This window comes from Tripterygium wilfordii, chromosome 5 (assembly GCF_013401445.1).
Source record: "Tripterygium wilfordii isolate XIE 37 chromosome 5, ASM1340144v1, whole genome shotgun sequence".
Taxonomy (NCBI): Eukaryota; Viridiplantae; Streptophyta; class Magnoliopsida; order Celastrales; family Celastraceae; genus Tripterygium; species Tripterygium wilfordii.
The window spans coordinates 263,926-288,922 of NC_052236.1; the positions used below are offsets into that span (position 1 = coordinate 263,926).

The window sequence follows — 24,997 nt, forward strand, 5'->3', positions numbered from 1 at the left end:
TAACCACAAAGTCAATACTCAATACCATCATTCGCATCTTGTTTGCACATTTGAGATGCCTATGACATTGACACCTAAAGAGAACAGGTAAGGCAAGACTCGAAAGGCTTTAGAATGTAGAACATTCTTTTATTAATGATATAATTAAGATTATTCTTTAAAAATTGCATGAAATGAACTACTAATATAATAATGATACTCTGAAAATGCCCTGATTAAATAGTATTTGTGAGAAAGTTGACTGTCATTATCCAGATTACATTTCAAGATTAAGGCGTATGTCATTTTAAATTTTAAACCCGATGAAATTCATTGCGATTAAAGTGCCTAATTTTGATTTTTTTTTTTTAAAAAAAATAACGCTGTCACAGACCACGCCGACTCGGTGGACTCGCTCAGTCGCACCCAAACACACCGCGCACACGACACGAGGGTTGAGACCTGAGAGAAAAAAAAGAGCTCTTGAGAGAGAAAAAGAGGAACTACAGAGATAGAAAAAGTTACTTGAAAGATTCCCATTAGCCAAACACTATTGAATTGAACTGAAGTGAGGAGTCGAGGTTCCTAGAGGAGGGGAATGACGAGTCCTCAACCGGAGCGAGGCGCGATGACGCCGATCTATGCTTCTGGTAGACCCTTGTCCATAACGCCAGGGTCTAGGGTTAAGACTCCTCTCAGTGACGACGCGATCTGGAAGCGACTCAAGGACGCGGGCTTTGACGAAGACTCCATCAAAAACCGGGACAAGGCTGCTCTCATCGCCTACATCGCTAAACTTGAGGCCGAGGTTTGTCGACTTTTTTGAATAGATTCTTGATTCTGTGGTTCTAGGTTGGGGTTTTGATTCATTATCGACGAAACCTGGGGGGAATGGAACTTTCGATTTTGAATTTACCAAACTTAGTTAAAGCCTTTTCTATGTAGATTAATAGCATATTAATCTTGTTATGTGTAAATGATATTTCTCTCATGTACATTTAAGTTAACCGGAATTTGTTTCATCTAAAATTTAATTGTTAGTAACTCTGAGATGGAATTTTGTTCAGTTTAGTTGGTAGCTTCAGTTTTTGATACTTCTTAGTTATTATTGAATGAATTGTGGTGAGTAATCACTTTCTCTAAAGAGACTTGATTGCTGTAAGCATTGGTCCATGTAGTTGAATGAATTGTGGTGAGTAATCATTTTCTCTAAAGAGACGAGATTGTTGTAAGCATTGGTCCATGTAGTTCATATGTGACCAGTGACCATGTCTACAATTGCCTATTATCTCATTTAATTATTTTCTTTCTTTTTCGATTAAAATTTTACTTAAATTCTGTAGTAAAAACTAAACTTTCCTTCTTGTAGTATGCTCTTTTCTGCCGACGTACTAAGAATATGTTGACTTCTTACTTGGCGCTTACCTTTCTTTTATCATGTTTATGCATTCACATATGCATATATGTAAGTGTCAGAGGGATAGATTTTGTGTGGACATTGTGTGAAGATTTTATTCAGCACCACTGTGCTTATTTATCTTGCACATAGAGGTTGCTTTTATGGTGGATGAGGGTACTTCCGGAGAGTTCATGATTGTTCTGGATAAGATTGTATAGTCATTCTGGGCTGTGATGGTTCTGTATAGGGCAGTAGTGCCTGCTGTTTGATATATTCTCGTCCATTACAAGAATTTGTGCGTATCATGGGTGTGGTTTATAAATCTATTTAAACATTATTTAGTTCCTCAACAACTGGTTTTTTTTTTTTTGATGGGTTTTATGTGGTCATGGGTCTTTTAATTCCTCTTGTGAGCTTTGGGCTTATTTTAATGGCTCATTATAAAAGACTATTCTCTTGTGGATAATTGCGTAAAATAACCTGACATTAAGCAATTTATTTTCCTTAATAATTTTCTGTATAGTGTAATCCTTTCTGCTAGTGATATGCTAGTGGCCTACTGACAGTAGGTCAATGGTAATTTGCTTTGCCTTTATAATTTTATTACATTCATTTATATGTTTACTGAATGTGCATGTAAGTTGTGTCCATGTCATTATTCTTTCAGTTTGTATCTTATCAGTGGAATGTTATGCAGATCTTTGACCTGCATCACCACATGGGGCTTCTTATCTTGGAGAAAAATGTTTTGACGTCCAAGAATGGGCAAATTAAAACCTCTGTTGATGCAATTGAGGTCATACATAGGCGTGATCAGGCCGCCAATGTATCTGCTTTAGCTGAAGCTAGGAAACGAGAGGAGAGTTTGAAGAAAGCTCTAGGAATTGAGAAAGAATGTATTGCTAGTGTAAGATTGCCTTTAAGATACTTTTTTCATAGAAATAAAAATAAACCTTTTCTCATGTTTCATATCACCATTAAGTATTTCTAATGCTTTTCCTTTTTCAAATTTTTTTTTGCAGATTGAGAAAGCCTTGCATGAGATGCGTGCAGAATGTGCTGAAACAAAGGTGTTATCTGACAATAAATTAGCTGAAGCCCGAACCATGGTAGAAGATGCTCAAAAGAAGTTCATTGAAGCTGAAGCAAAGATGCATATGACAGAGTCTTTGCATGCAGAAGCCAACCGGTATCATCGTGCTGCTGAAAGAAAATTGCAAGAGGTTGAAGCACGTGAAGATGATCTGACCAGGCGTATCACTGCTTTCAAAGCTGAGTAAGTATTCTCTTCATTCGTGAGATTTTTCAAGGTCTACTACGTTGTGCTTGTACTTAGACCTAGTATTGCTATTACATAACTTATAATTTCCTTGAAATACTGAACTCTAGTGCCGTGGTTTTTGTGTTGGTAGCTCATAATGCAACTTATACACATGTACATTCATGTCACCTGATTAATATTTTGCTACTGATGCCCTTCTGGCTGGATGCTTAATTTAGTCATTCCCATTTCATAAATGATTTAGAGATTGTTGTGTAACAGTGCAGAACCTGATGTATGAATGCACCTCAACGAATGTAAATCTATCCTGCATACTGTATTAACTGATCCTCTTGTGATTCCGTAGTTTTTGTTTTTCCATTGCTTTTTAGTGAGCTTACTAATTTCTTGCTGATAATGCAGTTGTGATGCAAAAGAGAAGGATATGAGGCTTGAGAGACAATCTTTAAGTGATAGACAGAAGGTTCTACAACAAGAACAAGAAAGATTGCTTGATGGACAAGCGTTGCTGAGTCAGAGGGAGGATTATATTTTCAATAAATCTCGGGAACTCAGTCAGCTGGAGAAAGAGTTAGAGGCCTCAAAAGCAAATATTGAGGAGCAACGCCGAGCCCTAAATGAGGAGAAATCCAATGTGGAGCTCAGTGTGGCTTCCGTGTCAAAAAGAGAAGAGGTTCATATGTTTATATAAATTTTATCTTCTTTTACCACTCACGGTTCACATTATTTTGGTAGAAACACATAATTGTATAATATTCTTGTATAACTTTTGGAAGGTTCATTTATGTACTCTCTTCATGCACACAGGTTGTTTTTGAGAGGGAAGTTTTACTGGGGAAGAAAGAGCAGGATCTACTTATTTTACAAGAAAAAGTTGCAAGCAAGGAATCTGTGAGTAGTTTGTTTAACTGCATTGATTATTTAAAATGAATTGTTATATTATGTCTAGCCGAATTTGAATTTTGTGAGCTTACTAAGTATCAATGAAGTATTGTGTGAATGTGTGAGTTTTAATTCTTTTTCAACCGATGAAAATTGCAGGAAGAAATCAAAAACACTGTAGCTGATCATGAATCTGTTTTGAGAACAATCAAGTCCAAATTTGAAGCTGAATTGGAGAGAAAGCGTAAATTGGTTGAAGATGAACTTATGGCCAAGAGAAGGGCTTGGGAGTTGAGGGAGATTGATCTAAACCACAGGGAAGACCTGCTTCTGGAAAGAGAACATGACTTGGTGGTTCAGTCAAAGACATTAGTAGAAAAAGAGAGGGATGTTGCAGAAAAGTTAAATCATCTACAGGAGAGAGAAAGAAGTTTGAATGATTCCCAGAAGGATGTTGAGCTAAAGAACTTGCTTTTAGAAGGTGAAAAAGAAGAGATTGTTAAAATGAAACTCAATCTTCAGGAGTCATTGGATTCTCTGGAAGACAAAAAGAAGCAAGTTGATTCTGCTAAGGAGAAACTGGAGTTCAAGAAGAGCGAAACAGATGAGCTGTCAGTTCTGGAGATGAAACTTAAAGAAGAAGTTGATGTTGTTAGGGCTCAGAAGTTCGAACTCGTTGCTGAGGCAGACAGATTAAGAGTAGAGAAGGCAAAGTTTGAAGTTGAGTGGGAGGTATTAGATGAAAAAAGGGAAGAGATAAGGAAGGAAGCAGAACGTCTGGCGGATGAGAGACAAGCGCTTTCTAAGTTTCTGAAGGATGAACGTGATAGCCTGAGACTAGAGAAGAATTTGATGCGAAATCAACATAAAAATGATTTAGAGTTGCTTAATCGTGAGCAAGAAGAATTCATGAATAAGATGGCACAGGAGCGTTCTGAATGTTTTAGCAAACTTCAGCAAGAACATGCCGAGTTCTTGTTGGGGGTTGAAATGCAAAAGAGGGAGCTGGAGAGTTGCATTGAGAAAAGGCGGGAAGAGGTTGAAAGTTACTTAAAGGAAAGGGAGAAAACCCTTGAGCAAGAGAGGGCAAATGACCTCCAGTATATTAACTCTCTTAAGGAAAGTGCTTCAAAAGAGTTGGAGCATGTTGCTTTTGAACTTAAAAGGCTTGAAGCTGAGAGAACAGAGATCAATTTGGATCGTGAGCGAAGGGATCAGGAATGGGCAGAGCTAAATAAATCGATAGAGGAACTTGAGATTCAGAGGCAGAAACTAAAGGAACAGAGGGAATCTTTGCATACAGAGAGAGATGAAATTCGTGCTGAGATAGAGCGCTTGAAGACATTAGAGAATTTGAAAGTTGCCTTAGATTACGATGCTGTTTCTAAAATGCAACAAGCAAATCTGGAGAGCTGGAAGAGACTTTCTGCAAAAAGATATTTGAAGCAGCAAAGTAGTTTGAGAGATGCGAAGTTGGATCAACATGATATGGTCCTTGTTAGTAGTAACGGTGATGGACTTAATTCTCCTGCTATAGGAAAGCCAAATGGCGCCTCTACCCCTGGCATTGCTCATTTATCTTGGATCAGGCGATGTAAAGAAATGATATTCAAAAGTTCTCCTGAGAAGTCCCCCCCAAAGCATGAAAATGGTTCTCCTTTGTCTGACAACGAGGAAGCACACTTGACATCAGCTGGAAAATTGGATTATTCCAATGCATATGTTGGGAAAAAGTACAAGGGCCAACATATTTTCAGCGAGATGCAGCCGATTAGATATGCTCTTGGTGAGCCAAAAGTGATTCTTGAGGTGCCCCCTGAATGTAAAGTATCAAAAGGAACACACGATTTTGAATCTGAAATTAAGGAAGATGCTAGTGGGACCCCCACTAGCTCTTCTACTGGACGAGGTCTTCAGGCTGGAAGGAAGCGAAGAGTTAATAACTTGGCTTCCAATGATCACATTGACCCTCAGCCAGAGCAAGGGCAGAATAATAAGAAAAGAAGGCAACAGCAAGATGAGGCTATAAATCCAGCCGGAGAAGCTTTTCTCGACAGGTACTTTTATTAGCTTATATGTGTTAGCAGCATGTTGCTGGCGTTGAATCCCATAAGTTTCTGTGCATTAAGCTTAGTATGCTGTTTGTTTTGGACTTAATTTATTGTTGTTACTTCTTTGTCAAATTGTGTCCAGAAGAAATACTGGAGAGGATCAGAGTGTAATGGAATCATCTAACACTGCTCAAGGAGATGCTCAAGAGTTGACTGATCTTGTTGTTGATAAAATCATTAAAGTCTCAGAAGCAACTTGTGAGAAGAAAGACATTGAAACCATTCAAGAAACAATTCATTACTTGCTGAATCCCACTGGAGAATCAGAACATGGTGGGGGAACAAATGTCAATAAAAATTCTGTAGATGATCGGGATAGTGTGTCACCCTCTGGTCATGAGGTGCTTGCAACGCTACAAGAAGTGCTTCAGGGATATGGAGGACAAGAGCACAGTCAGGTAATTTCTATCTTACATGTGGATTTGTGGGATCTAAATGCGCTACTTCTCATTTGTCTTTTGTTTTATAAATGTCTTGTACCTACCAATTACATTCTCATTTGTCGCATGGTTTTGCTGCTAGCCTATGTTCTGAAGGTGGATTGCTGTTATCATTCCATAGATGAATTTTGTAGGTTAATGCCAATCTTACGGACTAATGATCTATAAATATCTCCCGAGAATTTTGAGTGCTGGGGATAAAGATAAATAGAAAAAGTTAATCCGCAACTTGTCTCCTAGGTCTGGATAGTTTGAAAAGACTGGGATTCCACTACTTATCTGCTGTCATTTCCCTGCATCTAAAATCTTGCCTATTTATGGGCAGACAGTTTAATGGACTGGATAGACCTAGTGTTTTGTACTTTTGTAGTTTAACATGGCAAATCTTAAAGTTTCTTTTGGTTAGTTAGTATTAGAATAACTTGGAGGCATGTGAAGCTAATGTAGTTTAATTTTTTTAATTTGTGGTGCATTTATGATTTGATATTGATGAATTTTGAGTTTAATTTTTGGACACTTGGCATAATATTCATAAAATTTGTTCAAGTTAGTGGGTGGCCTGAACATATTGAGGCCTGTCAGATTTGGCATGCAGAAAAGGGGAATAATTTCAGGATTCGTGGCTTAATGGCTTTTCTGTTCACCGTTAATTTTTTTTTTTTGGCTTTTATTCATTATTGTTGAAATTTCGACAATTCCAAAATGTTTATGTTTCTTCTGTCATTAATAATCTCCTCTCTCGTTATGCAAGTGGGTGTGCTATTTGTGTTCTGCAGCACTGATGCCTGAAAAATAATGAGAAAGTTTTTAGATTGTGAATTATGTTCTTAGATGATATTCATGTACCTTAGATGATGGATGAGATAGCTTTTTTGTTTCCTACTCCTGTTTCTGCTTCTTTTTTTTTTTTTTTTTTTTTTCCCTCTTTTGTTATTTCGTGTTCTTTTAGGTTGCAACTGATGTTCATTTATTGAAATGTCATTTTGTTTCCTTGGACTGGCAAATCAATTTACGAATGGTTTTTGCTTGCAGCCTTTAGAACCTGACGTGGTTGAAAGGAATGGCCTGAAGGTTAAGGATGGCAATGCAGAATCAGAAGATTAAGGATAAGGTGAATGAGAACACTGGAACACAGACAGGATCAAAGCAGAAGTCATAGAGTACTAACTGGTTGTCCATTTTGATGTTATTCATGACATGGAGTATGGAACAGGCATGCACCGAAATGTTATTCTCTCGTTGGGTGGTTCTTCAAGATATATAGCCAGGTTGATGTGAAGCAGCTAGTTTGTTGGTTTCTGTTTGAACACACTACCTTTGGTATTATGAAGTAACCCCCGGTGTACCAGTTTTAGTGTGCACTGATTTACCTTTGAATAGCCCAATTATGTAAATGAGTTGGCTGAGATGAGTATGTGTAAAATGTTGTATATGATATTGCCGTCTAGAATTTTTCTGAGTCGTTTTTTGAGTGCTTGATGCTAGTCTTTATTAGGGAGGTATATTGCGACATGTGTGAAAGGAGTATTGATCTGATAATGCTTTTGGAACTAAATGGGTTGTTGGTTGTTGCTTGACAATATGACACTGGAATGTGGTAATGTTTATGTTGTTGTTTGGGTTTGTTTTCTAAGAGTAAGATGCATGGAGAAGCTGGAGTTTGATGGACTTTGCCAAGTGACCTTTCTACTTGTAAATTTGATGGTAAAGTCTCTTCGTATATCCTCCTCAATGACTTTTGTAAATTGTAAGTTGACCAAATTTAGAGGATAATCTCATTCAAATGTACGAGTATTTTTCATCTCTTGGAAGTTATGATAGTGGATATAGGTGAAGGAAAACAGAACATCATAGAATGTCCCAGCTTCTGTTTGTGAAAATCTGGCATCCAAGAGTTTTTCATTTACAGGAGGCTTTCAATCTAACAAAGTGTTAAATAGGTTATTTTTGTCATATAAAAACGCTTTTTAAAAACTTACGGAGATCAATGCCATTCCATTCGTCTGCATTTTTAGTTGTGGGGTGGGGATGACTCATGACAGCATCTAGTCAATTGTGGCGCGCGCACGCTATAAACAGAAACAGACATTTCCAACTTCCAAGAGAACCAAACAGAAAAAATAACAGAGACGGACAATGGGAATGGAGAGCACCGCCGCCCGTGGAGGTCTCCACCAAAATTCTCTCCTCTGCCCTTCCCGCGGCGTCTCCTCCTCTACATCCCTTCTCTCTCAACGGTCACTCTCCTCTTCTTCCTTTTCATCTCTTAAGGTAATCCCCTTTTCCTTCCTTTATTGTTCCTTGCTTCTCGAAGTCTGAGTCTTCCAGGTAACGATCTTTTTTTTGGCAGCTTCCTTTTTCTTCTTACAATGTCCACCACCAACCGGCTTCTCCTTTTAGCCGCCATGCTGTATTATCTGACAATTTCAGGTCTGTCTGTTGTTGTTTTTGTTGATGGTATTGTAGCATTCCTATTAAATATGAAATCGGGTGCAGAAACTGATGATGGTCGACAATTTATTGAACTTTTCCTTCACTATTTGAAATGTTAGTGTTACATTACCTTTCAAAATGTAGCAAATGCTATAGGTGTACTGTTTTTAGAGACTATTTGCGCTTTGTATTGATTGGTGACACGTCTTCCTTTAATGCAGTAGGGAATGAATCAAAATTTAGCAGATGCTGAAGGTGCATCGTTTTTAGAGACTGTTTGCCCTTTGTATTGATAGATGAAATGTCCTCAAGGTGGAAACTTCTCTAAAGGTGAATTACAACGTTTTGGGAACATTGAATTGAGCCCCTCTGCTGGAGTCTTAAATTATGGGCAGGTTAGACATTTGTTAACTATATACTTTTATGCAATTTTGACTTTCATTTACTGAATTTCTGGGGCTCTATTTCCTTAGATTTTTTATGCCTGAGTTCTTTTTTTTTGTGCTGTAGGGATTATTTGAAGGTTTGAAAGCATATATGAAAGAAGGTGGTAATATCCTCCTGTTTCGTCCTGAGGAAAATGCACTGCGGATTAGAATGGGTGCAGAGCGCATGTGTATGCCAGCACCAACTGTTGAACAGTTCGTGGAGGCTGTAAAAGCAACTGTTATGGCAAATAAGCGTTGGGTAGTGTGCAGCTTCTATTTTGTTATAAGTAAACATTAGTGATATGTGGTACTGGTATACTACTGATTAGTTAATAATCAATGTAATCTTTCAGGTTCCTTTTCCTCGTAAAGGTTCCTTATATATCAGGCCATTGCTAATGGGAAGTGGAGCTGTTCTTGGTGTTGCACCTGCTCCTGAATACACCTTTCTTATATATGTATCACCTGTCGGGAACTACTTTAAGGTTCGTCATCATATTGTGCATCTTGTAAATGAGTGCCAGTTATGACTCACCGCCATGTGTCTTTTCCCTAGTTTTGTGTTCTTCCATTCTTTGCATTCTGATGGACTATGCCAATTTGCATGTATTATGTATAAATGTTTTTGAATGTGTAAAATTTAACACTTCACATGTACTATGCATTTGAATTCGCTGTGTCTTGTTTACTGAATATTGACTTATGTCCTTGAGATTGAACTACATCCGGTTATTCCTGTTTACATTGATAATGTTGACTAATCCTGACCTTTCTCGTTGTGAATCCTGGCAATGTTTCCATGTAAATGATTATGAAATTTTTGGCTGATGTGTCTTGTACCTAGTATGGCTAACTGATAGGCTAAGTCGTTGAAAGGTGATTCATCCTGTAGTTCACTGCTAACTTTGTGTGCCCAAATACATGCATGTGTCTTTCCTATCTAGTTTAATATCATTTGGATTGAAATACATTTTGTGGTCAAAATGTATGCTTACGGATACCAAATTATTTTCCCAATAATAGTTTTGGTACATTCCGAGCTATCAAAGCTTATCGTCTTTTGTTCTTATATATCCAATGCCAGGAAGGTGTGGCACCAATAAATTTGGTTGTAGAGCATGAACTGCATCGGGCAACCCCTGGTGGTACTGGAGGTGTAAAGATGATAGGAAATTATGCTTTATGTCTACTTTTTTCCTATCCTCAATTGTTGTTGTATCACTTTTTATTAAAACTTTCTATCCTGTCAAACTGTAAATTTTTGTAGCAAGAGATCTGTCATAGTCTCACAACACAAGGGGTTCAACGTAGTTTGTTATTATTAGCTCACCTTATCAAACTTTTTTTTTCATCCAGCTTTGGATTGGCTGATTCAAAAAAAAAATAACAAACTCAAAATGTAACACTCTGCTCAATTGGGTGGGACCACAAGCCTTTGTAGTCTGAGCGAGCTACCAAGTGATGGTCAAAATACACAGTAGTTTGTGATAAGAAAACACTTGTCCTTTCTCCTTTGGAGTCTTTCATTATAGATGACTTTACAATGATGATTCTTAGAAATCAATTGGCTAATTTACAGGGCTATAATCAGCCTAATAAATAGCTGATTTATAGGGCTGGAATCTGCCTAATAAGGAAGGTATATATTCTCTATGATCTACCCAATAATTGTATATAATTACACAGTTAATATACATAACAGTCAACCCTACTTTATTGCCATCAATATCCCTAAATCAATGCCATTAACATCCCCCCTCAAATTGATGCTGGTGAGTCAACCAGCAACAATTTGCCAACAAGAAATTGACACCGTTGTCGAGTCATTGCTTTGGTGAATACATCGGCCACCTCAAGATTAGTAGAAATGTAAGGAAGAGAGATCACTTGGCGATCGAAAGCTTCGCGGATATAGTGGCAATCAACCTCGATGTGCTTTGTTCGTTCATGAAAAACAGGATTGGCTGCAATCTGAATAGCGCTAGTGTTATCAGCATGAAGAGAAGTAGGATGATTTTGAGGAAAGCCAAGCTCCATAAGAAGACCACGCAACCACACAATTTCAGAACAAGCGGCAGACATGGCGCGATATTCAGCTTCAGTGGAAGATTTAGAAACACGATCTTGTTTCTTACATTTCCAAGAAATCAATGCATCACCAAGAAACATACACCAACCTGTAGTTGATCGGCGAGTATCAGGACACCCTGCCCAATCTGCATCACTATAAGCAGTAAGTTGAAGGGAGGAACCAGCTGGAAAGAATAGCCCACGGGTAGGAGATCCACGCAAGTAGCGGATAATGCGATGAACGGCAGTAAGATGAAAATGCCGAGGAGAATTCATGAATTCACTTACTGTGTGAACGGCATATGAGATGTCTGGCCGAGTAATAGTCAAGTAGATGAGGCTCCCAACAAGTTTCCGATAAAGAGTCGGATCAGAAAGGAGGTCCCCTTCTGCCTTCCGATACTTGACATTCACCTCCAAAGGAGTATCAACAGAACTAGTTTCCTCCAAACCAGCCAAGGTGATAAGATCGTTAACATACTTACGTTGATTCAAAAAAATTCCATTGGGTTGAGAATGCACCTCCAAGCCCAAGAAATATGTGAGATGACCAAGATCTTTCATATGAAAAGATTCATGCAACATCTTCTGAAGCTTAGTGATCAAAGTAACGTCAGTCCCAGTAATGATAATGTCATCCACATAAACTAAGAGAAGAACCATACCCGTAGCAGTTTTGTGGAAGAAGAGTGAAGCGTCATACTGACTTTGTTTGAAAGAGAAGTTAAGAAGCGTATTACGAAACTTCTCAAACCAAGCCCGAGGGGCCTGCTTCAACCCATATAAAGAACGCTTAAGCTTACAAACATCATGGGAAGAGGACGTAGTCATCCCAGAAGGAAGCGTCATATAGATTTCTTCTTTGAGATCACCGTGAAGAAAAGCATTTTTCATATCCATCTGGTGCAAACTCCAAGATTTCGAAGCTGCAAGGGCTAGAACAGTTTGAACCGTGGTCATCTTGGCAACAGGAGCAAAAGTTTCCTCGTAGTCAATGCCATATTCATGTTTGTTACCAAGAGCTACTAGCCAAGCTTTGTAGCGATCAAGAGAACCAACAGATCGTAATTTAACAGAGTAAACCCATTTACTTCGAATAAGTTTCATCGAAGGACGACAAGGCACCATATCCCAAGTGTGATTCTCCTCTAGTGCTTGAAGTTCGTCATCCATGGCTTTCTGCCAACACTTATATTCCATGGCCTGTTTGTAACAAGAAGGAATAGAAAGAGAAGACAAAGTAGCTACAAGAGAGACATGTGATGAAAAACCATACCGATCAGGTGGTCTCGAAGGTCTAGTAGAGCGACGAAGGGGTGCTGGATTAGTAGCTATATCTGATGCAGAATCAGGTGCTGGAGTAAGATCTTGAGGGGACCCAGAAGAATCCAAAATGGAATCAGATTCCCGGTGAGGACGCCTTTCATACACAAAACCAGGTTTAAACCTTTCTACATCCATAGGAGAGTCAGAGAAATTATGTAAAATAGATGTAGATGGAGAAGACACCTCAAAATGATTTTCAAAGAAATATTGATTTTCAAAGAAAACTACATTCCTGGAGACACGTATGCGACGAGCATGAGTATCATAACACAAATATCCATTTTGATTGATAGCATAACCCAAGAAGGCACACTTGACAGATTGAGCTCTGAGTTTAGTACGTTCATGTGCTGGAAGATGCACAAAACATACACAACCAAATGTACGAAGATTATAGTAATCTGGAGAATATTTAAACAACTTATAGAAAGGTGAAGTATTGTGCAGATTGGGACTTGGTAACCAATTGATTAGATGGACAACAGTGGAAAGTGCTTCGCACCAAAATTGAGGAGGAACAAAGGATTCAAGTAACAAGGTTCTTACCACATCAAGCAGATGTCGGTTCTTCCTCTCAGCAACACCATTTTGTTGCGGAGTGAAGGACAAGAACGTTGGGAGAGAATCCCTTTGCTTTGAGGAAATTCTTGAAACTTTGTAGACATGTATTCTCCCCCAGAATCTGATCGTAAGACTTTGATATTGGTTGAGAATTGAGTCTCCAGAAGAGCAAGAAAAGTCTTAAAAACAGTAAAGACTTCATCCTTAGAACGAAGAAAGTAAACCCAAGTGAAGCGGCTATAATCATCGATCAATGTAACAAAATATTTGTAACGAGCATGTGAGACAATGGGAGAGATCCCCCAAACATCACTATGAATAATGTCAAAACAATGGGATGCCCGAGATGTATGAGTTGGAAAGGGCAAAACTTTACTTTTACCAAGCTTGCAAGTGGCACAATCAAATGTAATATCTCCACGAGAAAAAGGATTCTTTATTACCTAGTAAACCAGAATTCATCAAGGTACGAAGTACATGAGGATTAGGGTGGCCAAGACGTCTATGCCACCCTTGATTGTCAATACTAACAGCATTACAAGTAACAACAGAAGAAGGAAACCTAGGAACTGTGATAGGAATGATGTGTAGAGGAAATAGTCGTCCCACTTTAGGCCCCTTCGCTATCATCTTCCCGGATGCCTAATCCTGCACAACGCAACCAGCACGAGAAAAAAGGACATTACAATTATTTTCAACTAATTGACCGACAGAGATAAGATTGGTAGACAATGAATGAGACACGAACACATCAGTGAGGGAGGAGGAAACATCACCAACAGCTGTGATAGGCAGAGAATTGCCATCAGCTGTGTGAATATTTAGGTCTCCACTATAGTTTTTCACATTGGTAAGAGGAATGACATTGTTGGTCATGTGATTAGAAGCTCCAGAGTCAAAATACCATGGCTTAGAAGGTGAAATTTTGTTACCTGAGAGCCCTAAGGCAGAAAAAGCGGAAACTATCATCTGTTGTACCATTTCAGGAGTGAGGGAGGGCTGAACAGTAGGAACAACCTGTGGAGCAGAAAGCATGGCAGTAGAACTTGAGGCACCAACTGAGGCATGAAAAGCACTCGCTTGTCTCTTTGGAGGCCGGATGGGACAAGCTGAGATGATATGACCTGATTTCTTGCAATAATTACAGAATTTTCGAGGACAATTTGTTGCAATATGACCAAAACTTGTACAGCTATAGCACTGGACAGCGCTCATATCTCTTCCTTTACCCTTCCCTTGTGCGACATAAGCCACCGTGACAGGAGCACTGGCACTAGTTTGTTGGACCATGGTAGCTTGAGTAAGGAGGCGTCGTTCCTCTCGAAGAAGCTCACTAAAACAATCATCCAACGAAGGAACAGGGTTGCGGTTCATCAAATTGGATCGTGTAACTTCAAAATCAGATCGTAGCTTCATTAAGAATTGATCGCGCTTGCTGGTTTCATGCACAGCTTGGACAGCAACAAGAGCTTCAGTAGGAACATTAGCATACACAATATCTAAATACTCTGTCCAGAGATTTTGGAAACTAGAAAAAAATTCCTCAATGGAAAGGCTTCCATGTGTGAAATTTGCCATCTCATACTCCAGTTGAAACCTCCTAGCCGAGTTGCCTTGATTATAGACCCTTTTCAAGTAATTCCACATATCCTTAGCAGTTTTATAAGGCCTTAAATTAAGAATAATATGAGTATCAACAGAACCTAGGATCCAGGACATGATCCTAACATCTTGAACTTCCCATTTTGCATATTTGTCTTTGTCTTTAGGAGCTGAATCACTCCCATCAATATGACCCCATAATTCTTTCCCCTTGATAAACAATTGAAATTGAAATTCCCAAGCAGTGTAATTTTTCCCAGTAAAACGAACACAAAAAGAATCAGACTTTTCAGAAGACATGATTTTGAGCATGAAGAAATCACAAACTAACCAAAGACCAGAGAGAGACACTTAACTAAGACTTGCTGGTTTAAAACAAAGGAATATTAGCACAGAAAACCAGAACTTGGATTAGGACCAGAGAGTAAACAAGAGGAATCACAAGAGTTGCTTAAGACAAGAGGAAAACTCAAGACACTAGAAGGCAATTTGGCAAGAACTAAACACAGGATATAGGCTCCGATACCAAGTCAAAATACACAGTAGTTTGTGACAAGAAAACACTTGTCCTTTCTCCGTTGGAGTCTTTCATTATATATGACTTTACAATGATGATTCTTAGAAATTAATTAGCTAATTTACAGGGCTATAATCAGCCTAATAAATAGCTGATTTACAGGGCTGGAATCGGCCTAATAAGGAAGGTATATATTTTCTATGATCTACCCAATAATTGTATATAATTACACAGCTAATATACATAACAGTCAACCCTACTTTATTGCCATCAATATCCCTAAATCAATGCCATTAACAATGAAGGGGTTAAGTCTCTTATCCCACATCGTCTGGGGAAGATGTCAAGTAAAATATATATTATATAATAAGCCAAACTTCCAAACTAGTAACAGACGCTTTTCCTGTGCTCAAACTAGTATGGACTGGTGCAAGACCTAGGAAGACAAAGCTGTGCGGGCCAGTATGGGCTGACCCAAAGTGGACAAAATATTACTAGTGTAGAGGAGTGGGTTGTTATAGATGGTATCGGAGCTGAGGTCCCGGTATTGCTCTCGCAGAAGCACGATTAACAATGGAGTTCCAATGGGATCTGGTGCATCTTGGCCCTTTATATTCACACTTCACGGATCTCTCTGGGCGATGTGGGGTTTATGAGAGCTGCACCCCACAAGGTAGCACGACAGACATTATTAGCTCATTAGCCCCGCACACACTTGCACACTAGGGCCCCTACATATTTTGTTCTTTCGAGCTCCTTCTAGTGGGACACAAAAGAAGTTGCCTCTAGAAATATTTATTTTGTTCTTTTGAGCTCCTTTTAGCAGGACACAAAAGAAGTTGCCTCTAGAAATATTTATTTTGTTCTTTTGAGCTCCTTTTAGCGGGACACAAAAGAAATTGCCTCTATAAATATTGTAGTTGAAATTTAGCTTTTAAGCTTAATTTTGATTTTTAGTAAACTAATTATCCTAAATTTTAGGGATAATGTTTGCGTACATTCTTACTTGTCCCTGACCACGTCCACTGCGGGAGTCTTGTGCACGGGCGTTATTTACCTTTTTTAATTATCCTAAATTGTTTGTTAAATTGTTAATTGCAGGTTCTAAAGGCACAATCTGCTGCAAAAGCCAAAGGATATTCCGATGTTTTGTATCTTGATTCCGTTCACAAAAAATATCTGGAGGAGGTTTCTTCTTGCAATATCTTCATTGTTAAGGTACGATGACATAAAATTTAGCTTGAAATTTGTGCACCCTTTTTGTTTGCTGATTGTTTTCTTCACATTCTTGATATAAGATCTAAAGGAGAATCTTATGACCTAATTGTAAAATCGTTGGTCGCTGATAGATGCATATACCTGTTTTTGGTGAGCTGCTAAGTGTGCTGTTAAGTTTTATCTCCCTATTTTGCAGGAAACTAGAATTGGCAATCATGGTTGGCTCTTGGCTACTGTTTTATAAACTCGTTGACCATAATATTGAATGATGTCTTTTGGCGACCATGTATTATCGTGGAATTTGTGCCATTTACATGTATAATGATGATCACTGCACTCCACTCTACTCTACTTTTTAAAATTTTAAGTTTGATGCAAATCACATACAAACATTTTACGCAGGGGTACAACCTAGAGGTCACAAGTTTAATTCCTGGAAACAATCTCTCCACATATTATGTAGGAGTAAGGTCTACGTACATTCTACCTGTCCCCAACCCCGTCCTCTGCAGGAGCCTTGTGCGCGAGAGTTGTTTACCTTTTTTTAACCAAGTTAGATACAAATCCATTTTCCACCTCTTTCTGTTATGCCATTTCTATAACACGAAAATTTTCCATTCTTTCCATTAGGGCTTGCCAATCCAATGCTACAGCACCAACTGATTGTTGCCCCCACAGTTTACTTTATGACTATCAGCTTTTCAACATTAGATCTTATTTGTCCTAAATACTGTGAAGATCTGATTTTGGCATTAGTTGTCAAGGAGTTTTTGCTACTCCAAGCGAATCTTGCTACTTTACTTTGTTGATTTATTTCTTGTTTTTTCTGTTTATGTATAGGGCAGCCACCCCTTTGGTGCCTTGCAATGAAACTCTTTTCTTGTTAAAAAAGAAAAAGGATGATAGTGAAGTGAATCTTGTCCACGGCATGGGGACATAAGACTTGATGTCATAGAATTCCATTCCAAATTTCATTTGTATTATTTTCAACATGTTGATTTTTCGCATCGTAACATCTATTTTGGTAGCGTTTAGATCATATAAAACAAATCAAAACTATTGATCCTCACCAGCTCTGTGATCTTAGGACAATGTTATCACCACTCCTGCAATAAAGGGAACAATCCTACCTGGCATTACCCGGAAGAGTATAATTGATGTTGCCCAAATTGAAGGGTTCAAGGTACCTTCTTTTAGCTTAAACCGTTTACTGAGTGTGAGATATTTGTAGTATTGGAGAATTTATTGTTCATTTTGTAGTCTGTTTGTGTTTTGCGTTGGTGATTGGTTTTGATATATGTATGTTTTGTAAGTACATTATTTTGAAAGAGGTATATGCCTCCCTGTGTCGTCGTCGTCATCTTCTTCTTCTGAGCCTTCATCCCAAAAGTTTGGGGTTGGCTACACAAGTCTATGAGAAAATCTCATTGACTCATGTATAGGTTTGGCAAAGTCTTACTTTGGCTGCCAACCTAACGCAACCCTCCTCCTTTATCTGGGCTTGGGACCGGCTTCAAGAGCAGGCAAAGTAAGTTTGGCAAAATTTTACGCTGACTGCCGACCTATCGCAACCCTCCTCCTTTCATAGTTTTTAAATCTCTAATTCGAATAGAGGAACCAATCGAGTGAGACTTTGGACCAATAGAGGCACCACGAGATGAGAGCGAGTGATCACGGCCACCATGGATGTCAATTTCGGTTAGCATTGCGGTTATGAAGGAGAAGACGAGATCGAGAAGTGGCTGAGAGATTGGAGAAGGGTTGGGTCGCATGGGTGATGGGTGGGGCATGAAACAAAATTACATTTTGGGGCTTATAGTTTATTAACAAAATCAAAAAGTTATGGGTCGTTAAGGTAATTTCGCAAACGAATAGGTTTTCCTAAAACCGGGCGATTCACGGTTCAACGAGTTTGGCAGTCAAATTGGCAAGTCGGTCCGGGTTTAAAAACTATGCCTCCTTTATCCAGGTTAGGGACCGGTTGCAAGCACAAGCGGAGTTGTCACTTGTAAATTTCTAATCATATCAGATGCCTTGTTTAAACAATACCAGCCTTTCGGTTAGCAGTTTGCTTATAATTTGTTTGATCATATCATTGCTATAGTTGTCTTGTTTTCTAGCTAGTATGCTTCGTAGTTCTACCTCTGAGTTTCACGGATAACTACTTGCTCAATTGGCGGAGTATTCTGATAATATCTAAGATCAGATAGTTCAGTCCCTCTTATTCTTTATTGGATTTGGTTTTTGCCTACAATATTTATGAGAGCCATGGCTCTCTAGACATTATATGGTAATATGTGACACTGAATGACATCTTTGTGGATGATCAGGTTTACTCCTTGGATCATTTTTCCCTTTTTGTTGTCTTAATAGGAATTTAATTGATGGCTAGATGTCTTTTTGAGGATGTTGGACATGCAGACATGCAAGTGATAAAAAATGTCGGAGTAATGAGAATTTAGTCTCATATTTGTACATCACTCTTTTCATCTTTCTTGTAATATGCATAGTGGTGGAACAATTTTCGTGCTTACAGGCTTTGGTTCCTTCATACCATACTTTGTTTTAAGTTATTGCTATGGTTCAATGCTTCACAGATTTTCCCAAAAACTGTGATATATTCTCTTAAAATCACAAGCATTATTGTCCCAAGTCCTTCACTTATCTGCAATAGTCAGTTTGCAGACGCTGCATGCATTATTCTTGTCTACCTTTTAGGTTTTGTCCACACTAGAAAGAGTATTCGTACGGTTCTCAAATCACCCTTGTTAATGCCCCATATAAAATTTTACAGGTTGAGGAACGCCAAGTGGCAGTGGATGAATTGTTAGATGCTGATGAAGTTTTTTGTACGGGAACAGCAGTGGTCGTGTCACCTGTCGGCAGCATCACTTACATGAGCAGAAGGTAAATCCTTTATGGTGGCTGGTTATTAGATAAATAGTAATGGATATGCCTGCACATTCTTTCATCACTTATATTAGCTCCCTCTTTTTGTTTATTTCGGGGAACAGGGAATTGTGTATCGGATGGAATGTATCATGTTGTTCTGTCATGGAATAGTTCATTATGTGCAATTCTAAAGAAGCTAATTTGCAATGATGACTGATTGCTCAATTATTCAATAACAAGATAATTTTTACTGTTAAAATCTCAAGATGCAGAAATTTTATGAGTCATTTGTTGGCGAATGATGTGCATGTGTTTACATTCAACATGGTTAGTTTGAAAGGTTAAGATTAATGGCCGTGTATATTATTATTATGTGCCAAGGCCGTGTATGCATGATACAGATTAATACATGGTTGAGCGAAACTTATATTTCAATACTACTGTCACACATAATATTTGTATGAGAAAATCTGTTTCATCAATTCATCTTTTACTGAATTCAAATGCATGATATTGATACGTTTTGACTTCAAGTCTCTACACAAGCCCTAGATAGAATATTATGTGCTCCTCAGGGAACCTAAATCCTGGTGGCAGCTATTATGATGATTCCTCCTTCCCCACTTCTCCACCTTCCATCACTTTCAATTTGGGCTTTTGCCTGTAGTGGTTGAGATGAAATTTAAAGTTACAGTTTTCAAGGGTGGATTTATAACTTGATTTGCTGTTTCCTTTACTTGTGCAGGCTGTGTTATGGTGAAGGTTTTGGTGTTGTTTCACAGCAACTCTATCATAAGCTTACTAGGCTTCAGATGGGTCTAATAGAGGACAGTATGAATTGGACTCTTGAGCTGAGTTAGGCAGACTGAAGTGGAACAATTCTGGTTTGCTTCTTTCTCTTGTAATAAAAGCCGTTGCAACATCAAAAATAACAAAAACGAGAGCAGCAAACATGTAATAACGAATTCGAAATTGTAACCAAGCATCGCCCATTGGTTCTATACCCGACTCATAACTCCACAGCTTCTATGGCCTAATGATATGTAGACAGTTCTACTATGCAATTTTGTTTTATATTTTTTAGTCATTACTGTGCGGGGGTGGAATCCAGAGGTCCGGTGATTCAGGTTTCTACTATGCAGTTTTGTTTTATCTTTGTTGCTATTTTGACTTTTCCGCAGATGTCTTCCTTTGTCTTTCTGCGTAGGCTTAAACGGAAGAAAGAAAAATTAAGACAACAAAGACGTGTGAAAACGCGTTGCTGACTACTTTTTGGTTGGAGGGAAAAAAAGGCCAGAAGGCATGAGAAAGGGAAGGTTCAATTGCTTTCCTCTTGTGAGGATTTGTAGCAGTAAAAATTATGGAAATCTCTTTGGTCCAATTCATTGCGGTCATCCCACGTACCATGTCGAAGAAAAACAAGAAAGAATTCCTTGGAACCCAGAAACAATCTCCTACCTACTTGTATACCAATCCCATCATTCCATTCTCAGTTTCTAATTAATTAAGTGAGCCTTGCTTGTGTGTTTTTCCATTACTAGAAAGGTCATGGAATTGGTTTCATTCGAGCAACAATTGCTTCCCAAATCTCATGATAGTTGACTGGGATTTATTCTTTGAAATTGTCTCTCTCTCTCTCACTAACAGGCAGGCATGACTGGAAAGAGCAGGAGTTTCTACCATTCATTGATTGTTTCAACATGATCACATTTCACTATCATGGCTTCAAGGATGTTTCCAGATGAGATGTGTAGAAATTTCGAAAATAAGAAAAGCAAAAAAAAATTTCATGCATTAGTTCTTAAAAAGTCGTTCCACTTTCATTTTTATATCAATAATAATGATAAGATTATTGAAACAAGACAACTTCTTCTTGTTGCATGGTTGAGTGATAGTTAATTTTTGACTTTGGATGTTGTTTGTACTCCTTTCAAATTCACTCTTAATAAAATAAGTGCTTTTATTTTAAAAAAAAGATTATTGAAACAAAATCGCTGTTTTTTTATTTTTGGTTTGATGCAATACTTAGCCCAACATGCCTTTCTGATAACTGAGTGTGCATAAATTTCGCATCGTCAAAACAGTCTGTATTATATTAAATTGTTGATGATAACTAGGCAAGATTGGGTCAAAATTCATATGAGAAATATCCTATCCATAAGTTGATAGGCCCACAGAACTATTAGAACTTCAAGGAAATATCCTTAACTGGTTTGAACTTTCGATCTTAGTGTCATCTGCCTTAAACCTAGAGATATAACCCAATCGTTGTTGTTGCTGCTAATGGCACCATCATGAAATTAAGTAGGTTGACAAGAAGGCAAGCTTTAGTTGTACAGCCCGAGAAGACGACCCCAGAAGACCCTTTCAAACTAAAACACCTGCGTTTGAAAATTACACCCACCGAAAGTGACAAATATGCGAGAGAGGTGCCCTACCAGGGAAGACCATTTCTTCTAACAATCTTTACACAACATACAAAGTGAAATATCAACTCATAAAATCCAATTCCCATTGTAATTTTTTATTTTGGAAAGATAAAGCAGCTCCTTTCTTTTTCCTTTGATATGTTTTCCATATTTGACTTTGACCCCTTCCCATATCTCAAGTCAAGTCGGTCGTCTTCTCATTTAGGAGTTGTCAACTCTCTCTTTCTCAATAATTAGTGGAAGATTATATGCAATGTTGTGGACATAACATCATATGTTATTAATTATATGCATAAAATAAATAGTAACAGTCCCCAAATTAAGGTCTCATCATTTTGTGATATTATATATGCAATATATGTGAAAGTGTGTCTCTTTCTTTTCTTCTGCTGCTAGCCTCTATATATATAATGTTAACGATGTCTCATGTCTTCAATCCTGATCTACTATACTATTTCTATAAGGTAGATTTTTTCTTCTTGCTTGGCCATTTGGTCACCAACCCATAACGGAAAACCTCTCATATTATATATTCCGTATTTATTTTTTCCTCAAAGTATTTGAAACAAATGTTCGTCAATTTAATTTACTAATTTGTTGCAAACATGCAGGGTACTTCATTTACTATCATACGTATTGAATTTTTCATTAATCAATTAAAGTTGAGAAAATGTGAGTCATGTATAGACACATACATACATACATATACACACATATATATATATACATATATGTAGAGAGAGAGAGAGAGAGAGGGGTGACTGTGTCCCCATGGACAGGACCATAGTGGAGTATGTATATATGTATACATATTCTTGAGGCAGAAGGACACAAATCAGAAAAACCTTGATCTCTCCTGTTGTGCCATATTTCTAATTTATAATATTAAACTCATAAAGTTGTGTCATCTTTTTCTCTCATTCCACTTTTTGAAACCCTCCATCTCTCTTTCCTTCATCTCCAGCTACTATGTTCTCCCTTTCTCTCCCTGCCCTTTATACTATATATTAATATATAAATATGTGCAATCATAGCATTATCATTACCAATTAATCTCATTATAATCATCAAGTCCATATTAGAAAGAGAGAAAACATAGCTATCTAGGCTTAACACAAACATAAAGCATAAAGAAGAAACATGGGAAGAGCTCCTTGCTGTGACAAGGCCAGCGTGAAGAAAGGACCTTGGTCGCCTGAGGAAGATGCCAAACTCAAGGACTATATCGAGCAGCACGGCACCGGCGGAAACTGGATCGCCTTGCCTCAGAAGATAGGTCTGTTTTTGTATTTGGACATCAATACCCAGCTTTAATTGATAGCCTAAATTTCTGTGTATGAATATGGTTAATCGGATTCCTTTAAAGTAGTACTAGTGATGTTCAATATCTGTAATAAAATGATCAGGTCTCAAGCGATGTGGGAAGAGCTGTCGGCTTCGATGGCTAAACTATCTGCGTCCCCATATTAAACATGGAGGATTCACAGAGGAAGAAGACAACATTATTTGCAGCCTCTACATCAACATTGGAAGCAGGTATATATATATGTACAAAAATCTCCTAAATTGCCTTTTTCAGTTTATGATTGATTTATGTTTATAATGAATCAATAATATGCATGTGCATATGTATATGTACAGGTGGTCTATAATCGCTGCACAATTACCTGGTAGAACCGATAATGACATAAAGAACTACTGGAACACAAGGCTTAAGAAGAAGCTCCTTGGCAAGCAACAGCGAAAACAACAAGAAGCAAGGCGATCCATGAGCTTCCAAAAGGCGCGAGATATTAAGAGACAGAATAATCATCATCATCGAGATAGTAACTTGATCATGTTTCCTGCAGGATCCACAACACTAGACATGAGCCAAACCCATATCACCAGTAGTATTAGTAGTTATCCTTATTATAAGCCAGCAGAGGTAGCAGGACTCGTGATGAACAATCAAGATGATGATCATCATCATCTCAAAGATGACAACCAAGCAGCGTCCGTCAGGAACTTGCTCGTCAAACTTGGAGGAAGGTTTTCAAATGATGATCATCCTCAATATCCACAGCCAATTACAAACTCTCTGCTATATCCACCAATTCAAATGTTTACGCCAGAAAATGAACTATATGCTCACTACTCCTCGTCCATCCCTTGTTTTACTGTGAATCCCACAAGTACTAGTACTGCTACTGTTTGTCCTCATCAGTTACCAAGCAATATTGAAGAGGGTCCTGATCATAGTGATATGTTTGTGCAAGAAATAGAAAACTTGGCAGTTGAGTTGGATGAATTGCCACAACAGTTGGATGATTTGGAAAGTTGCTTGATTGGAATGGAGATGGAGATGGAGATGGAGATGGTGATGAGCACTACTACAACTGGGACAAGTAGTACACCTTCCGCAGAAAGCAGTATTAATAGTAGTTGGGGAGATATGATGATGATGAGCAACTGCAACTGCAACTCTCTTGTTTATTATCCTCATGATCAAATTGTTTCAGACTACTCCAACTTAATTTGAAGACTCTTTGGACTGCTTCATCAATAAACACATGGGTGGGTTAATTTGCTTTTTAAATCGCTGCATTACTAGAGAAAATAACAACAGGGAGAATCCTCAGTTTAGAAATTTGTTTGTTTTAATTAATTTGTACTTGCCTTACGTGTATCCGGCCATCTTAATTTGACCATCATTTTCTGATACCTCTCTTAACTACGATCGAGTTATTTACATACATATCTGACATATATGTTCTACTTTCATGCATCTTCCATTTGGAATGGAATAATAATAATAATTAATAATAGTATTCTTCTTGTGTAATTTGTATTCTAAAATGGAATCCTAAGATCTTGGAACCCTCAAAATTAATGATTAATTCAATTTGAATGCGGTTTTTTTTGGACACTGACATGATTAAATGTTCTACATATAATCTTAGTTTTGATTTACATTGTTAAGAATGGCGTTTTCAATCCAAGAGTAATTGCCATGACAAGGCATAGACATATATATATATATGTATGTATATAAAAGAGTGGTGTGGTACTGTGCAGGAGTTATTTAAAAAGCTGCATGCTTTAATTTGACGTTTTGGACACAACTTGGTGGGGAGTTAGCGGAGTAGGGCACATGGTGATGTGCATGGCTGGCTGCATTCCTTTTTATTGTTATGTTGATGTCTTCACTATGAAATAGTTGCTGTGAAAGCAATGTTAACAATCCGTGACCATCTACATGTACCTGTACCTATTTTTATTTTTTATATATATATGCTCCCATGGGAATGTGTGTCCGGCCAGGGGGTCACTACACCATAATCCAATACACCCACACTTGAATATCCATTAAGTAGATTTCCTGTCCTTGAGATAATCCATCTTCGCTTTATCTATCTTTTTGAATCAATCACCAATTAAAGTTTCCG

General features: G+C 38.0%; 3 protein-coding genes across 11 annotated transcripts; all 3 read left to right on the forward strand.

Moving 5' to 3' along the window:
• The first annotated feature begins 399 nt into the window (after window positions 1–399).
• LOC119998665 (protein CROWDED NUCLEI 4-like) lies at window positions 400–7,726 on the forward strand. Of its 2 annotated transcripts, none has more exons than XM_038846020.1 (8): window positions 400–787; window positions 2,076–2,285; window positions 2,401–2,654; window positions 3,063–3,333; window positions 3,468–3,551; window positions 3,702–5,599; window positions 5,739–6,051; window positions 7,126–7,726. In XM_038846020.1, exons 1-8 carry the CDS (start codon window positions 578–580, stop codon window positions 7,195–7,197), a joined length of 3,312 nt encoding a protein of 1,103 aa, XP_038701948.1. In that variant the 5' UTR covers window positions 400–577; the 3' UTR covers window positions 7,198–7,726. The 2 variants fall into 2 exon arrangements, with proteins under 2 accessions (XP_038701948.1, XP_038701947.1); XM_038846019.1 differs by having other exon boundaries at window positions 402–787; window positions 5,736–6,051.
• Window positions 7,727–8,108: 382 nt separating this feature from the next.
• On the forward strand, window positions 8,109–20,223 carry LOC119998666 (branched-chain amino acid aminotransferase 2, chloroplastic-like). Of its 8 annotated transcripts, none has more exons than XM_038846021.1 (10): window positions 8,109–8,364; window positions 8,444–8,523; window positions 8,839–8,921; window positions 9,037–9,213; window positions 9,308–9,439; window positions 10,039–10,134; window positions 16,129–16,248; window positions 17,336–17,431; window positions 19,043–19,155; window positions 19,886–20,223. In XM_038846021.1, exons 1-10 carry the CDS (start codon window positions 8,129–8,131, stop codon window positions 19,998–20,000), a joined length of 1,248 nt encoding a protein of 415 aa, XP_038701949.1. In that variant the 5' UTR covers window positions 8,109–8,128; the 3' UTR covers window positions 20,001–20,223. The 8 variants fall into 8 exon arrangements, 7 of the variants coding, with proteins under 7 accessions (XP_038701949.1, XP_038701950.1, XP_038701951.1 ...); XM_038846024.1 differs by having other exon boundaries at window positions 8,127–8,330; XM_038846026.1 differs by having other exon boundaries at window positions 8,309–8,364; window positions 8,748–8,921.
• A 2,297-nt stretch (window positions 20,224–22,520) lies between these two features.
• LOC119999088 (transcription factor MYB15-like) lies at window positions 22,521–24,326 on the forward strand. The gene is made up of 3 exons (XM_038846604.1): window positions 22,521–22,845; window positions 22,976–23,105; window positions 23,211–24,326. Exons 1-3 carry the CDS (start codon window positions 22,710–22,712, stop codon window positions 24,088–24,090), a joined length of 1,146 nt encoding a protein of 381 aa, XP_038702532.1. The 5' UTR covers window positions 22,521–22,709; the 3' UTR covers window positions 24,091–24,326.
• Window positions 24,327–24,997: the final 671 nt, after the last annotated feature.

What these genes read in the sequence shown, in the direction of transcription:
- LOC119998666 (XM_038846021.1), top strand. Translation starts at nt 8,129, where the DNA reads ATGACAGCATCTAGTCAATTGTGGCGCGCGCACGCTATAAACAGAAAC. An exon ending in TTATGGCAAATAAGCGTTGG is followed by an intron (nt 9,214 to 9,307) that starts GTAGTGTGCAGC and finishes GTAATCTTTCAG; the next exon opens with GTTCCTTTTCCTCGTAAAGG. An exon ending in CTGTCGGGAACTACTTTAAG is followed by an intron (nt 9,440 to 10,038) that starts GTTCGTCATCAT and finishes ATCCAATGCCAG; the next exon opens with GAAGGTGTGGCACCAATAAA.
- LOC119999088 (XM_038846604.1), top strand. Translation starts at nt 22,710, where the DNA reads ATGGGAAGAGCTCCTTGCTGTGACAAGGCCAGCGTGAAGAAAGGACCT. An exon ending in CGCCTTGCCTCAGAAGATAG is followed by an intron (nt 22,846 to 22,975) that starts GTCTGTTTTTGT and finishes TAAAATGATCAG; the next exon opens with GTCTCAAGCGATGTGGGAAG. An exon ending in TACATCAACATTGGAAGCAG is followed by an intron (nt 23,106 to 23,210) that starts GTATATATATAT and finishes GTATATGTACAG; the next exon opens with GTGGTCTATAATCGCTGCAC.
- LOC119998665 (XM_038846019.1), top strand. Translation starts at nt 578, where the DNA reads ATGACGAGTCCTCAACCGGAGCGAGGCGCGATGACGCCGATCTATGCT. An exon ending in ATCACTGCTTTCAAAGCTGA is followed by an intron (nt 2,655 to 3,062) that starts GTAAGTATTCTC and finishes CTGATAATGCAG; the next exon opens with TTGTGATGCAAAAGAGAAGG. An exon ending in CCGTGTCAAAAAGAGAAGAG is followed by an intron (nt 3,334 to 3,467) that starts GTTCATATGTTT and finishes TCATGCACACAG; the next exon opens with GTTGTTTTTGAGAGGGAAGT.